At 35.1% G+C, this 15,048-nt stretch overlaps 3 protein-coding genes and 1 pseudogene across 3 annotated transcripts in view; 1 reads left to right on the forward strand and 3 right to left on the reverse strand.

Annotated features, from left to right (window-relative positions):
- LOC104791281 (cyclin-dependent kinase inhibitor 2) lies at positions 849 to 1,986 on the forward strand. Its single transcript, XM_010517131.2, has 3 exons — positions 849 to 1,300; positions 1,400 to 1,620; positions 1,727 to 1,986. Exons 1-3 carry the CDS (start codon positions 938 to 940, stop codon positions 1,797 to 1,799), a joined length of 657 nt encoding a protein of 218 aa, XP_010515433.1. The 5' UTR covers positions 849 to 937; the 3' UTR covers positions 1,800 to 1,986.
- Positions 3,791 to 5,068, reverse strand: LOC104791282. The gene is made up of 2 exons (XM_010517132.2): positions 4,486 to 5,068; positions 3,791 to 4,215 (listed from the first exon to the last, which is right to left on the reverse strand). Exons 1-2 carry the CDS (start codon positions 4,949 to 4,951, stop codon positions 4,175 to 4,177), a joined length of 507 nt encoding a protein of 168 aa, XP_010515434.1. The 5' UTR covers positions 4,952 to 5,068; the 3' UTR covers positions 3,791 to 4,174.
- Positions 6,721 to 9,166, reverse strand: LOC104791283 (annotated as a pseudogene).
- The window catches only part of LOC104791284 (cytochrome P450 90B1-like), a 4,499-nt gene continuing 2,790 nt past the window's right edge, over positions 13,340 to 15,048 (reverse strand). The window contains exons 5-8 of the mRNA XM_010517134.2: positions 14,838 to 14,930; positions 14,672 to 14,750; positions 14,447 to 14,556; positions 13,340 to 13,599 (exon numbers count right to left, since the gene is read on the reverse strand). Coding sequence (XP_010515436.1) covers positions 13,354 to 13,599; positions 14,447 to 14,556; positions 14,672 to 14,750; positions 14,838 to 14,930 — 528 coding nt within the window. The 3' untranslated portion in view covers positions 13,340 to 13,353. The remainder of the gene's footprint in view (positions 13,600 to 14,446; positions 14,557 to 14,671; positions 14,751 to 14,837; positions 14,931 to 15,048) is intronic.

The raw sequence follows: 15,048 nt of genomic DNA on the forward strand, positions 1-15,048 counted from the left end.
TAGTTGCAGATGTTTTGTAAAACTGTACAATATTATCCGATTAAAATCGCTTTGTTGTAGTTTTATGTATTCTAGATTTAAATTGAGTCCTTCCACTAGTAAATTGGTTATGAAACTGAGGTCTTTTTGATATAATTTCATTTTTATTTTTATTTTTTACCCTACTGAAAAATTCATTTCACTAACCTACCATTTAAACATTGTCCAACTTCAAAATTAATCGAACCATATAAAAAATATACGACACACATCGTAAACAAAAGAAAAAAAAACACATTTGGGATGGTCTTACACACAATTCCAATTTGTTAGTCGTCCGTGAACTAGTGACGAAAATTCAATGGCATAATCGTTGTATCTCTATAAACCTAAGGATAATAATGTCTTTCAAATCTAAAACACACAATTATTACAATCCAAAAAAAAAAAAATTAAACAAATCCACCAATCTTATCTTAAAACCACGAGAATTATTCTCAGGAAAAGCAAAACAACTCTATTAAAATAGAATTAAAAAAAAAATTAGTAGTATTAATTAAAAAGAAAATTTCAAATTCAAAAACTCAATAATCCCCCACTCCTAGAAAAGATTAGACCCTTGATTCTTTGATGTTTAGGAACTGTTGTAACAGAATAGTATCAATTTCAGGGACACTTGTCGATCACACAGTTTAATAAAATCACCCATCTATCAACGGCGCCGTCAAATTTCCCGTTACACTATTCCTAGTTCACACGAGGCTTTATTTCTCTTTCTCAATGAAAACGACAAGAGTTAATCGTGGCCGTTAAAATACTACGATTAAAATCAATCGTCACCATCTATAACAGAACAAACAATACGCGAGAGAGCTAGAGAGAGAAAGAGAACACAAACGAGTGATTTTTAGAAAGAGAGAGAGAGAGATCTAGAAGAAAGGTGACGTCATCGGAGATAATGGCGGCGGTTAGGAGAAGAGAACGAGAAGCGGTGGAAGAAAATGGAGTAACGACGCCTCCGGCGGTGAAGAGGAGGAAGATGGAGGAGGAGGTGGAATCATCAAGGATAATATCGTCGCCGCGCGTCGTACAGGCGACGAATAATCGTGGTGGTGGAACGGTGGATAGGAATTCAGCTGGAGCGTCGGAGACGAGTGTTGTGATAGTTCGACGGCGAGATTCTTCGGTTCCGCCGGTTGAAGAAGAAGAAGGAGATGATCAGTGCTGTCAAATCGGAGAAGATGATTCGTCGTCGGTTTCGTGTTGTTCTAGATCGGAAGAGAAATCTAAACGGAGAATCGAATTTGTAGATTATGTTGAGGTGATCAAAGCCAATCATCCTCTTCTTCTCTTGTTTTATTTTTTTTTTGATTTCCAGATTTTGAATTTTTTTTTTCTTTTTTTTTGTTGAATTTTCCAGGAAAATAACGGTGAAGATGATGAAAGTGGAACGTCATGGATTTATAATGATTTATCATCGATGGATTCAGAAGAAGATGTTGTTGTTGAGTCTCGTCGTCGGCTAAAGATGAATAAGAAGAAGAGTTGTGAGACGACGAATGTGAAGGAAACTGAGTTAGATGATTTTTTCCAAGCGGCGGAGACTAATCTACGCAATCAAATCTTGGAATCTTCTATCAAGTAAGGCTTTATTTTGTTTCTTATAATTAAATTCGAATTAATAATGAACTAATTAAAAGTTTTTTTCATACTAATTAGGATTTGGAGACTAATTGATTTTTTTTAGGTATAACTTTGATTTCGAGAAAGAGGAGCCACTACAAGGTGGACGATACGAGTGGGTTAAATTGAATCCATGAAGATGCTTAATTGAAGAGTACTCATCACCCCCCAAGTACTTGATGATCTCTTCTCTCTAATTCAAATATTTGCTTAACCAAATCCAAAATGTAGATATATCTTTCTCTCTTTCCCCTCAAATAATTGAGTAACATATGTAATTCAAATTTCCTAAGTATATTTAAATTAGATATGTTCTTTTCCCCATTAGTTGTTTAACTAGTTTATAACATAACATTAGTTTAATAAGAAAAAAAAATATTGAAGAAATAAGCCTAAATATTAATTTACTCTCCTAATATTTGTTTTTCCATGTTTAAAAAAAAAAAACATTTTGTTAGTTTATCAATTCTGTATCATACTGTCTTTGGATTTTATTTTAATTTTTAAATGAAAACTAAAATAGAGTAAAGGAATATTTACTGTTTATTCATCACGCTTTTTTCAGTGTAAACGTTACTATTTTTTCTCACTTGGATCTACATGCTGCTACTCTAGAGCAGTGTTCAAGAAAGCGCTAGGCGATATCTAGGCGGTGACTCAGCGCCTAGCGCCTCGAATGCTTAGTCGGGACCTAGACAATTTTTAGGCGGTTTAAGCGTTTACAACATAAAACATTATATATATAAAATTATATAAAAATATATGTTAGAAAAATAAAAAATTATAAATTATAAACAAAACTAAGAAAAATACATTTATTTAAACCATATTAACAACATATAAATGTTCATAATTACATATATAGATATAAAACTTAATAATTTTAATATATGAAAAATGAAAAATAAATATTAAAATAAAATTTATGTAATTTAATCGGTTTAGAAGGTCATTTAGGCGTCTGTTGAGCGCCTAGCGTCTAGACGGTCGCCTAGACCGCTTTTTTGAACACTGCTCTAGAGTCTAGATTCCAGTGTTTGATTAACTACGAACTTGTGCTTCACATGCTATATTATTAACCATGGCTTTTTTAGTGTCACATGGATTTTAGGTCAGTGTTTAGTGGCTTTTTTGGAATCTTTATTTTGGAAGAAGTTATAGCCATTTTTAGTTACTTCCATTTTATTTCTATGTAATTTTAGGTGTTATATTTCATCATTTGAGTTGCAAAAATATTTAGTTATTTGCTCATAAAATCTCTACCGGCAAAAAAATGGACCTATAGTAGTAGTATTAAATTGAAAAAGCTAGTCCAGGACCAAAGAATGGACCTAAAGGTCGAATGAGACATGATTGGTGTGTATTTCCGCGTCGCTTTCTTATCAGTAAAAGAAATGGTCAGTCACAATTCACAAATCTTTTCATACCAAAAAACTCTGCCATTGTTATAACTCTCTCTTAAATTTCCTAAACCAAGAATGGCTTTATTAATAACTTTTTCTCCCTTTTGTTTTGGTCTCTCCTTTTCTGGTTTTTTTTTTCATTCTTTTGTCATTATTATTAGGGAGAAAACTCAAAGATTCAACTAGATATTTCAGAGGTTATGATGAAAATGTTTAAATTGTGTCGTACTGTTGTACTGATCGGTTAAAAAGAAAACAACAACACTAAAGATGCGAGAATATGTACACTAAATACCACGAGGGCAAAGATTTTTTTTTTTTTACTTTTTCCTTGTTTCTTCTATTTTGTTTTTTTTTGCCAAGAAGTGGTAAAGAGTGTTGCAAAATTGGAATCTTTTTTTATCGGCTTATTTGTTTTTATCAGTTGGACTCGATGGGCCAAATTTTGAGAATTATATTGGAATTGTTGAAGTTTTCTCTTCAATTAACCAACGGTGATTAATCAAATGTACAAAAGATCTCAAATGTATATCATGATTGTATTCCATAAAGGACACACGACCAAACCCTCATACTGTTTTAGTGGTCTCGTTCTTAAGCACTTTATGTATTCGGCCTTGCCCTTTCCGAAATTTTTTCTAGAACAATCAGTCATATACATTTTTTTTTTGGGCAATGAACAATCAGTCATATACATTTTGGATTTTTAGTGCTTCAAACCAGGTACTACATTCTTTTGACAGAAGTTTTATGAGCTTCTATATGTATTTCATTGTGTGTTTAAGCTGTCTTAGTACATGTTTCTGATAAAAAATCGCGAAACAAGTCCATGTTTACAACTTGTAAACTAAAAGTGATAAAAACTTCTTTTTTTTCTTTTTCTTATACACACAAATCATCACTTGCATGAAAAACAGAGACGTTCCGACTAAATTATTGTTTCTACAACAAAACAAAACACTGACAAGAACAACAAAACACGTGAACCAAAAATACTTGTTGGAACCATCTTCTCCCCCAAAGAACATATAGATACAGTTAATCTTGATTATCATAAATAATCTAAATTAATTTCTAGAAACCAAAATGAGAGCTCTACAATTTGTTCATCATGTATCTGCAACTTGACACTCCTTCCTCGCAACATTTCCTGAAACCCAAAGGATTTTTCATTAGATCAAAGGCCTCAAAAAATTAACAAAAGTATGTCGATTTCGTCAAAACACGCATTCATAGATTTGAGTATTTTAAGACTAGTTAATAAGATATCCATATGAAAATATTGAGACTTTTTGATTCAAGGTTTGAATAGTTCCACTATGAATTCAACAACGGTTAACAATTGTGAACGTTTTAAATGGAAATAATCTTTGGTTTTTCACAATCCGAGACTAGCTAGCCAGAAGGAACGTTTGTATACCTGAGATTGTTTTGTGATCTTGACTCAGTGAGAAAATATTTGCCTCACTGACTTCATCAGTGATCTTAGATCTAACATGAGTCCTCTTAAGGCCCAACATCTCCCTCCACGTGCCCTTTGTAGAAAAAGATGAAGAAGATAACGATATTGGCCTGAGGGAAAAGATGTTGCGATCGACGACAGAACCCTCTTCTTCCAAAAGAAGCTCTTCTTTTAGTGTTCTGTGGACGTGACTGGTCTCCTTAAAAGGTAAGATCTTTCCTTTGAGGAAGATCTCATCGGCGGGAATCATGAGGTAGTCGGTGACAGAGAAAGCGAAATCAGCAGAGTGCATGGAGAAAGAGCTTCTCGAGCTAATGTTGTTGATCTTAGCATTACTCTTCTCCGATCTGATTTCGACAAACTCGTTAGAGAAAGAGATTCTTGCAGCACCATTTATGGAGTTGTGCATTTCTAAGCGTGCCATTTATGTTTTTGTTTTTACAAATACTACTCAGTTGCAAATAGAATGAGAGAGATCTAAACCTTTCGGAGTTGTAGGTTTTATTATATATAGTATAGGATAGGAAGTTGTGATGAGATGGCTAATGTCCAACTCATAGATCCATCGACAGGGCTCGATCTATATGACTATATTCTATATATGAATATTTGACCAAGAAGGTCTAGCGAAACGTGTTATATATTATCCTTCATTGACATGATGTTGATCTTCGTATCTTGAGGGAGTTTAAGATCACATGGAGACACGTGAGAACTATATCCATTTGTCTTCTGTTATTTTGTTGTTTTGTTTGTTCTATTGCTTACTGACTCTGTGATTCTACACAATTATGGTCATGAAAAGTTCCAAATTAATATCTAACATATAAGGGTAACGTGCAGTCAAAGGACCAGGGTTGTCAATCATGTGCTTGGTAGTTCCATATTGAACACTGTTTATATGCCACTCGTCGTGATGCGAACAGGCCACCTAAAATAATCTGCTCATGATTGGTCAAAGAAAGATGTTTCATCTCATAGGAAAAATACTAAAAACATCCTTACTTAATCAGCGTTGTCAATCACAGTTTAACTCTAAATTATACTTTGGTTTATAAAAGTGTTAATTTTTTCGATAGTTTGTTTCGTAAGTTTCAATTCAAAACTAACTGACAGTAATTGGATTGTTACATACTTAAGTTTTATCTCATTTCTCAAAAGTATGGTTTTCATCTCAAAATCAAGTCCTATACAATCACCAATATATATACAGTAACTCAATTACCCCGTTTTTGGGCCAAGAGAAAGGTTATAAGCAGAGTGGGCTGATGGCGACTTCGTTAGTGTAGTAAAAGTTAATATCAGATTCAGAGTAGTGGCGAGAAATGGTAATGGATCGATCCACTGTCCACACTCCACAGATTCACTACAAGAAAGGTGTCGCGTACGCGTGAAACAGCGAGAGTCAGAGAGAAACGGGGGACCAAAAGACCACCACAGAAGAAGATCGAGAGTTGACGTCATCATGGCACGTTTGAAGTTTTGAACAGAAGAGGACAGACTGACACAGAAAGAGTGAATGGGTCAGTGGCTCAGTGCGCTCCTTTGTAAGTACACAACTATTTTTAATATCTTTTTGGCGTTTTACTTATAAATAAATTTGTCTTAATGCTCCTATTTTATTATCTGGTACATATTAATTTGTCATGAAGTAAACAAAACAATATGGCAAAGAAAAAGTGGTCACAAAAGGAGGAAAAAAATGATGAAAAGGAAAAATAAATGATGTGTTAGTGAAAGATCTTAAGAGCATTTCAATTTCATATCAGTGTCTTTTTATGGGACCATAAGCAACAAGATAAAGATCATACTCTAATTTCAAAATCAAACTTTATCCCTACATTTCCCCAATTTCAGGGGGATAATTCCAGGTGTTTTTGTTAACAAAAAATTGTTTTTGTAAAACCATATTCGTAGCAACAAATAAAAATGTTTGTGAGACTTAACATATACATTTTTTTTTTAGCTTCTTTCGTCTATACCAAAGATATCTAGTCAAATGTTACATACTTATTACAAATGAACAAAAATAAAAAAGGACAAACCATACTCCAACTCCAAGCACTACTTAGAACATAGCTTAGAGACTAATACAGCCAAATCAAAAACCACTTTCAATAAACTTCACTACTTCAGAGAAAAACCCAAATATATATTCCCCCAAATTAGGGCTGGGCCCAAATAATACAATTTTGAAAAACTAACTCAAAAGATTAGAATTAAACTTATCAGCTATAGGAGGAAAGTAAAGTAACTTGCAGGTCGGTCCAGCTTGGATAGGATTGATTGAACCGGATCGGTCAACGCCAAGAGGAAACAGTGAGGAGAGGTACATTGTTCCAAGCCAAAGAGATGAACCCTGGCTCCGATTCAACAAGTGAATACAATGTGCTGTAATTGTAGTTCCATAGTAGCAGCTTCGCTTGGCTAACCGCATAATTGCTTGGTTTATCAATACTCTCCATTGCTCTTTCTCCTCCATTAGCCCAAACCGAGTTCCCGGTTTGTTATTATCATTACTCGTTCGGACCAAATCCGATATTCTCCTACCGAACAACACTCTCTCAACCCTCAACCTTTCTTTGGAATCTCGCTCCAAATTTGGTTCAAGCGACTCGAAAACCGCGGAATAGAACCGGAGAGAATTCTTAACCCAGTTAGCAAACTCAACCCGGTTTAAACTAACTTCGTATTCACCAAGCGTCACAATCCTTGGGCTTAACGATCTAGCTAACCGGAGAGCCGTACCAACACTCGTCGCCGTCTCATCAAGAAGCTTGTAAAGCTCAAGCATGAAATTCACAACCAAAACCTCATCCGGTTCAACCTGAAAACTCGACCCGGTTAGTAACTGAATCGGAGTGAGAACCAGGTTAAACTCGAAGTTGAGATCCAAAATCGCCGCGAAATCACGGAGACGGTTCCCAGTAGGGATCAGAGACATCTCCGGTGAGTCTCCTAGAGACGGAGCTGGTATACCCAAAATCTGGATCCAGGTGGGTTTACCAGAAGCTCGGGTCGCTAAGGCTTGTAACAGAGCAGACCATTGAATACCTTGAAAAATCCCGAAATCGACGATGTGAATGTTTTGAGATTGGTTCGTCGCTTCGAGGATCGCTTGGTTCGCTGTTAAATGAGCGAACTTTGAGTAAGGGCATGCGTCGTTTAAGGTTTTGTAAGAGAGTATGAAGTCTTCTAGCGACGACGACGGCGGTGACTCTGTTTCTTTATGAGACAGAGCTTCTAAGAAGTAAAACCCGACTCGCTCTATCGGGTTACCCAACTCGGATACGGATTCTCGGATTTGGATTAATGTTTCTGGTTTAGTTTCCGGTTTACGTGCGTAGTCGTGGATAACTTTTAAAAGCGGTTGGTTTAGGTCAAAGTTAGGTTGCGGCGGCGGAGGCGGAGAAGGAGGAGAATGATGGTGATGATGTTGTGGTGACGGCGGAGATGGAGTCCACATAGCTGGTGGCTGAGAGAGTTGTTGAGTCGCTGAGTCATCAACCTTGTTGACTCGGTTGAGTCGACTCGGGAATGTGACGAAAGGATCTTGACCGTAGATTGGGAAGTCTGTGTTGGTCTGCAACGAATCTCCACCGTTAATTAAACTCTCCACCCACTCGTCAGAGTCGAACTCTCCGTCGATGAACCTTAAGCCATCAGAAGCGACGGCGTTTTGATGATTGTGCTCCAGGTGTGGGAAGTGGAAGACTGGGTCGGTTGTTACTTGGAACGGGTCGGAGAAACCAGAACCGGTAAGTGTATACGCAAAGGACTGAGTTTGTTGTTTGTGTTGTTTTTGTTGTTGTTGCTGCTCTTGTTATTGCTCTTGCTTTTGTTTGATGAGTTATTGAGCTATAGCCATTAAGTTTCCACTGTCAGTGCACATATACGCCATTCCCCGCTAATTCTCTCTCTCTGGCGACGCGACGAAGAGGTTTCTAGTGCGGTAGTGATTGAGTAAGGCTCAGATCTTGAGAGAGAGGGAGAGATCTGTTGGAAATTGATCTAGAAACAGTAGCCGCTTTTAACCTTTTTACTCCTTACTGCCTAGTTACTTAGAGCATCATTAATCGAGAACGACTCAACGTTTCTCAAAAAAACCAAAAAAAATATTTTTTTTATAAATTATTATTATTTATTTATTTCCTCATTGCTGTTTCACTTAACAAGTGACACATGTCACACTTGTTCTGAGAATCGATTCTCAAGTGACTTGGGAAAGAAACGATTCCTTTCTTTTTTTCCTTCTCTCTCTTCCTTTTATTATTTTCTAATAAGAGTATCTGAGAGAGTTACTCCCAGTAATCATGGTCTTACTTATCTTAATTGTCTCATTTAACAACACAAAATAACCCATTAACATTGGGCCTTCATATACAACATAACCCAAAAGCCTTTTTTACTTTTTTCTTCTTTCCTCTTCTTCTTCCACCTTTACGACAAAACCTCTCATCTCCTTTCTTACTATTCTTCTCTTCCTCCTTTCTCCATCTTCTGATTTATCCTCTTCTGCAATTTAATCAAGTAGAGGATCAAACTCCAACAAGATCTTTGTACTTTGTAATAAGGTGTGAAAGAGAAGGGTCAGCCCGTGGACAAATCTTTATATATTTAAACATCAGTTACCACTTGAATCTCCACCTATTTAATTAAGAATAATTTAGTTATTAAAAAATTGTTATTTAATTGAAGTATGTTTTTAGTAATAAGAATCACAGTTCTTTGCTTATGGCAAAACATAAGTTTCTTCTTTTGAAATAATTTCTGCATGCCATGATTTTGTGATTCTAATTTTTGTTCATTATTAGTACTAATAAAGTTTTAATTAAACTTTAATATCTTAAATTATTCACTTAAAAACCATTATACGATCTGGTGAGAACCGAGATAGACAATAACGCTATATATCAGCAGTAACGTATCGTCGGAGAGTGTGACATCATCTCTCCACCGTTTGATATCTCAGGTTCGTCGTCGTATCAGAATCAGATCAATGGCTTTTGCTGAATGGGGAATGTGACACGTCGACAACTGTCTTCTGCTACTTGTCACCTGCATGTCGCCTGGCCAACTTTTCTGTCTTTTTTTAATTTATATTAACAGTATTATAAAGGTAATACTCTGACAAAAAAAAACGAAGTCTTACACGTAAAAGAGATTGATGTAAGAAAAGTGAAAGAAATAGTAGGTAAATTTTATATAACTAGTTTTCGGCTTTTAAGCCGCAAAGGTCTAGATGTTAGTAGTACAAAGCTGTTTCTTACTTTCTTATCATTATGCAACCAAGGAGTTGGTTTAACTGGACTTGGTTAACTAGCTATATTAACAAAATGACTTGGTTTAGTTGTTAGTAACTTTGGGAAAACCGTTCGACAAGCTAAGGCTATAACATCTAGAATACGACTCAAGGAAGCAAACATTAAACAATCAGGGTGATGCATGATAGATAGACATGTTTTATTTGTATAAGCATGTATTTTATCTTAACGTCATTGTCTACAAAGGACGGCTTATAGGTCCATAAGTAGGCCCATATACAATGGAGCAAAAGCGACCTGTGGCGGGGGCCAGAAGTATTTGTTGGACCGATCTTTGACGAAGAAAATGCAGCAGCCGGAAAGCTATAAATTACCCAAAATAAGCTCAAACGCAATAAAGAAACAAGAAAAGAGTTGAGAGATGAGGATCATCATATATAGTTTTTAAAGTCTTTCGATAGCAATTAGCAAAACCAAGTTGCAGGCTTGCAGCATTCATGAACGACTCGTACTCGTTTCGAAACATGAATAAATATATATATTTTGGAGTTTAGACGAGAGGTTGCATATTTGAGGGTTGAGTCCGAAACCATCTAGTGTGAAAGTGAAAGTTCTTAGTGACTTTTGTAATTTAATTAAAAACTATAATATACAAAAGAGCAACAGTGAACAAAAAGCACATGGGAACGAACGACACTTAACTCTGTGAGACATCACTCTTTTCATTTCATCGTTGTATCCGCGTCAAAAAGGCCTTGTTGATGTCCAAATCGATCCAATTAAAATGTTTTAGTTCGGTGTTTAGAGGGTCGAAGTTCTCTTTTATATATGAAAGAGTCGGGCTACAATTGGTAACGATGATCTATAAAATGACGAAAAGGAAACAATTGAGGAACTGTGAGCTCGTCAAGTCGATACTACGAGAACCTGTTCTCTTGTACGAATTTCCTCCCCGTTTTTTCTCCCTGACGCCGTGCGCCGTACATTCACTATTTATAGGTTACTGTGTCGGTTCATCATCCGAAAAGACTAAAATACCATGCTCGGCCTATTAATTCTTTTGGGCTTTTTCTGGACTAGGCCTATTGTTGGAGTGAAATCCACCCCTAACACGCCTTACTTCCACTACTTGTTTTATAAGTTAAATAAAACTAAACTAAATTACTTAACATGGCATATAGTCTCTGGTCCAAATCTACTTTTTATTTTTTCACTTTTGACATTGTTACTACTAAGTGACATGGACTGTTCTAAATTCGTAATGATTTCAAGAAATGACCACATTTGCAGACATGAAAGGCGGATGAAGAAGAAGATATTTTGAAAAGGACTTATCTTTGAAAATGGCAATGTCACTTTAGTGTTTAACCATCGCACCTATCTGCAAGTGGACTTGGAGTTGGAGAGAGAGAGAATGAGTGTTGTGTGAAAGGGACAGGAGTAAGAATGAAAGGGTTTGATTTGTCTTTTCTTTCTATCCAAGTCATTGGTGGGGTTTCGTATGTATGACCAAAGAGTGGCACTGAGTCATCCGCAAGAAAGTCTCTCTTTATGGTTACCCATTTTTGTCACATCCTTTGCTTTTATTGACACTAATTTTCATTTGGGGTCTTACTAACTAAAAATTTACCCATTTTTGTCTCCTCCTTTGCTGTTTACACTAATTTAACCCAATTACATTTAATTATCACATTATCTAGATCAAACATAGTATCATACGTTAGTCTAATAAACGAAGGCAAATACTAGTTTTTTTTCCTCTGACATTAGTATTCCTTCACTTGAAAATATTGATTATCAACATAACATTACATGTTTTAACCCAAGGTTACACAAGTATATTTGAAAATAAAAAACAGAACAATACTTGGTGATAAATACATTTTTTTCTTTTTTCAAATGGCAAAGTCCCTATCCGAACACTCAACTTAATTCGTACCCTTTTATTGACCAACTGGCTCATTTTGTCGTCCAAATTTTTACAAGTTAAACAATCTCAATGCTTCTCCACATTTCTGATTATTGTGGAACCATCAAAAGACAATTGCTTGCGGCCCAAACCACTAAGAAAACAGTTTCCAAAAAAGCCCTATACTACAATCGAAAAATAATTTCGGTTTTTGGGAACTGATATAGGCACTGAAAACGCAACTATTGGCGTATTGCGATTTAAGTCAACTTAGTTATATAATCAAAGATGCATTGAGAAAATTAGGATATACTAAAAGATATTACTACTGAGTGAAGGGAATACTATGACATTCATATCATATTTCAACTATATGAAGGGATAATTTCTCTGGTTATTTTCTGCCGTCGATGATCACGATACATAGTGGACAATAAAATCTGAACCATTTGATGAAGCGTAGGAGGAGAGAATGCTGGTTATAATTCTCCAAACTTTTTTTCCTTTGTTGAATTTAAAGTGGCTGGAGATTTGTGATTTATAAGTTGTAGGTTTCGATTTAATTTTGGATCAAGGCATGTATGTATAGTGTTGGGAAAGCTATGAGTCATAAAGAATAAAGAAAGATCTAAAAGATCATTGATATTTGTCAATATCCTAGCTTAAGAAATTTAATATTATCTTTAGATGTAATATTTACATGTATACATATCAAAGATTAGAAAACTTAGGTTGATTATATGCAATTTGTAACTTTATTTCTTATGAGAGTCTAATAATAATTTTTCTATAAACATCTCATCAATTTATCATATAGTTTCTTTACGTTTTTAAGATTTTGTTAAAAGCATGTTTTTGGACAAAATAGAGAATTGTTTGTTTAAATTATCAACAAAATTTTCGCTCAACAGTTTTGAGAAAAACGCATCTTGACATTGTTTGATGCATGGTGTTGATCTTCTTTGTAGGTTTTGGTCTCGGAAAAAGCGGTGTATCAAGAACATATTAAACCGTTTGCAGATTGTGCTTGGAGTACCGGCCTAGTCTATCGATAGAAGAAGTAAAAAAACCTAGCTCTCTAATTTTATAGGAATAGCACGGTAAACGTTCCTGTCCCTTTTCTTTTTCAGTAGAAAGAAACCATTCTTATGCGGAGAGCTACTGTTATTCATATAATTCTTCTCTGACACCTAATTCTTTGTGTCTATGTAAAAATAAGAATCAAGATAAATTTGAAACCCAAGGTGTATCGATAATTGATAAGTTGTCTTCTGATATTCAGTCTTCCACCCCAATGATTTCCCCACTAGACAGTAGACACCCTTATGAGTGTTTCCATAGTCGATTTGTTCTATATAGCTTATAATCGTAATATGATTGGGCTTCATAAAATGTGCCCATCTAAGGTTAGTCGACACTAATAATCAACAACATCCATCATAGACAATACAAATGTCAAAGTAGCACCCAGTACAAAACATATCGCCCATTGTCAAAACTCAAAAGCCTCGTTTGAAACCCGAACCAAAAATCGAATTTCAATAATTTTATTTATCCAATTTCTTTTCTTTTAATTCGGGCTAAAAAAAATAATGATTAAAATTATCAAAAAAAAGAAGAGAATAAAAATACTTTCAACTTTTTTTTTTCTTTTTACAGAATACGAGAAACCCTAATAGGCAAACCGTTAGGAAAATCAACGAAAGGAAAAGCAAATGGTTGATCATCCTCAGCTAATTCCCAATTGAAATTAAGAACAAGATGATGAATAAACACTGCCATCTCTAACTTGGCTAGCTCTGAACCAGCACATAGCCTTGGCCCTCCTCCAAACGGCATGTAGTTGTTTCCCCACGTCGAAAAGCTACCACTTCCTGACGAAGACGTCCCGTTGTTTTTCTGCTCCAACAAAAAACCCGTTTTTAATCACAACAAGAACCCCCCAAAAACTATAAATATACGCATATAATAAGTTTGGGAAGACGAATGAATAAAGGAAGAAGAACACGTGCTTGTTGGCACCACACCACGTGGGTCATTAATCATCTCTCACCACCTCTTACCTTCCCCACTCACTCTTAACATCATGACTCCACATTTATTCATTATTTCATTAAAGTATTTATCAATCTCATAAATCATAATAGTACTATATAGATTTCTAATTAGCCCGATTTTGATAGAGTTAATTAGTAGTAGTAGTAGTAGTAATAGAGCTACAAATCTAAGAGAGAGTAAGGACAGGTCAACGTGGCAGAATCTAACACACGTACTACAAGTCATCGGGCGTGTGAGATCCGTCAAAGCCGTGGTACCATCGTCCGTCGAATCTTAAAATTGTTAATCAAAGCCCCGTGACTAATAATAATACAAAATCAAACTGTCACTATTATAAGAATTTTCAAGGTAAGCTCCTACGTCATTAAAGACATACCATCCTACTAATTAATTGTCTTCACGTACACTTACACCAACACGTCTCTCTCTCCCTCTCTTATTCTTTTTACTTTAATTTCACATTATTTTTATGTTTTTATATGCTTTCATGTGATTAATGATCGATGACGTGTTAAGATCCAACTTCAACGATAATTTTGCCAGATTTTAATGGTTCTCGTATAGTATCTATAGATGGGGTAATCAATGCATATGCACGTATGACGTATCACTTCATGCAATAGATGAAAGTGAAACTATGTGTTTTTTGGTAGATACCAAAAATTGAAAAAAGAATAAAAAGTTTTACCTGTTGCCATCTCCAAGGATTAAAGAGATTAGGTTGGTCGTAACGAGAATTATCCAAATGTACGGCTGAGATCACCGGTAACACTTTCCATCCACTAGGGATATCGTATCCTTTTTTTCCAACATAAAAAAAAAAAAAAAAGAAATCAAATAATTATAACATTTTCCATCCAATAAGGTTTCAATATACCGGATTTCATAATTTAGTTTTGTACGTAAAGTTTACCTTTGTACCGAACGTCTTTGAGTGCTTTGCGATGCAAAAACCTAACTACATTTCCCAATCGAAGAGTTTCATTTATAACCTTCACACCAAAAGATATACCATATCAATAATTTTGTTGTAATCATATATCAAAATAAACATAAAATAAATAATAAGAATAACATACACATTGAGTAAAGTCCATTTTCTTGTAATCATCCCAATTCAATTCTGACTCTCCTAGTTCCTTCTTCGCCCTCGCGATCTCAAGATGCTCTTCCTTCAAAGGTTTAAATCAATAAACATAAATTAGTGATATATATATATATATATACTTTTTTCATCGTATATGTATATAATACGTAACAATTTAGGGTTTGTTCAAAAAAAAAAAAAAA

This window comes from Camelina sativa, chromosome 6 (genome assembly GCF_000633955.1).
Source record: "Camelina sativa cultivar DH55 chromosome 6, Cs, whole genome shotgun sequence".
Classification (NCBI taxonomy): Eukaryota; Viridiplantae; Streptophyta; class Magnoliopsida; order Brassicales; family Brassicaceae; genus Camelina; species Camelina sativa.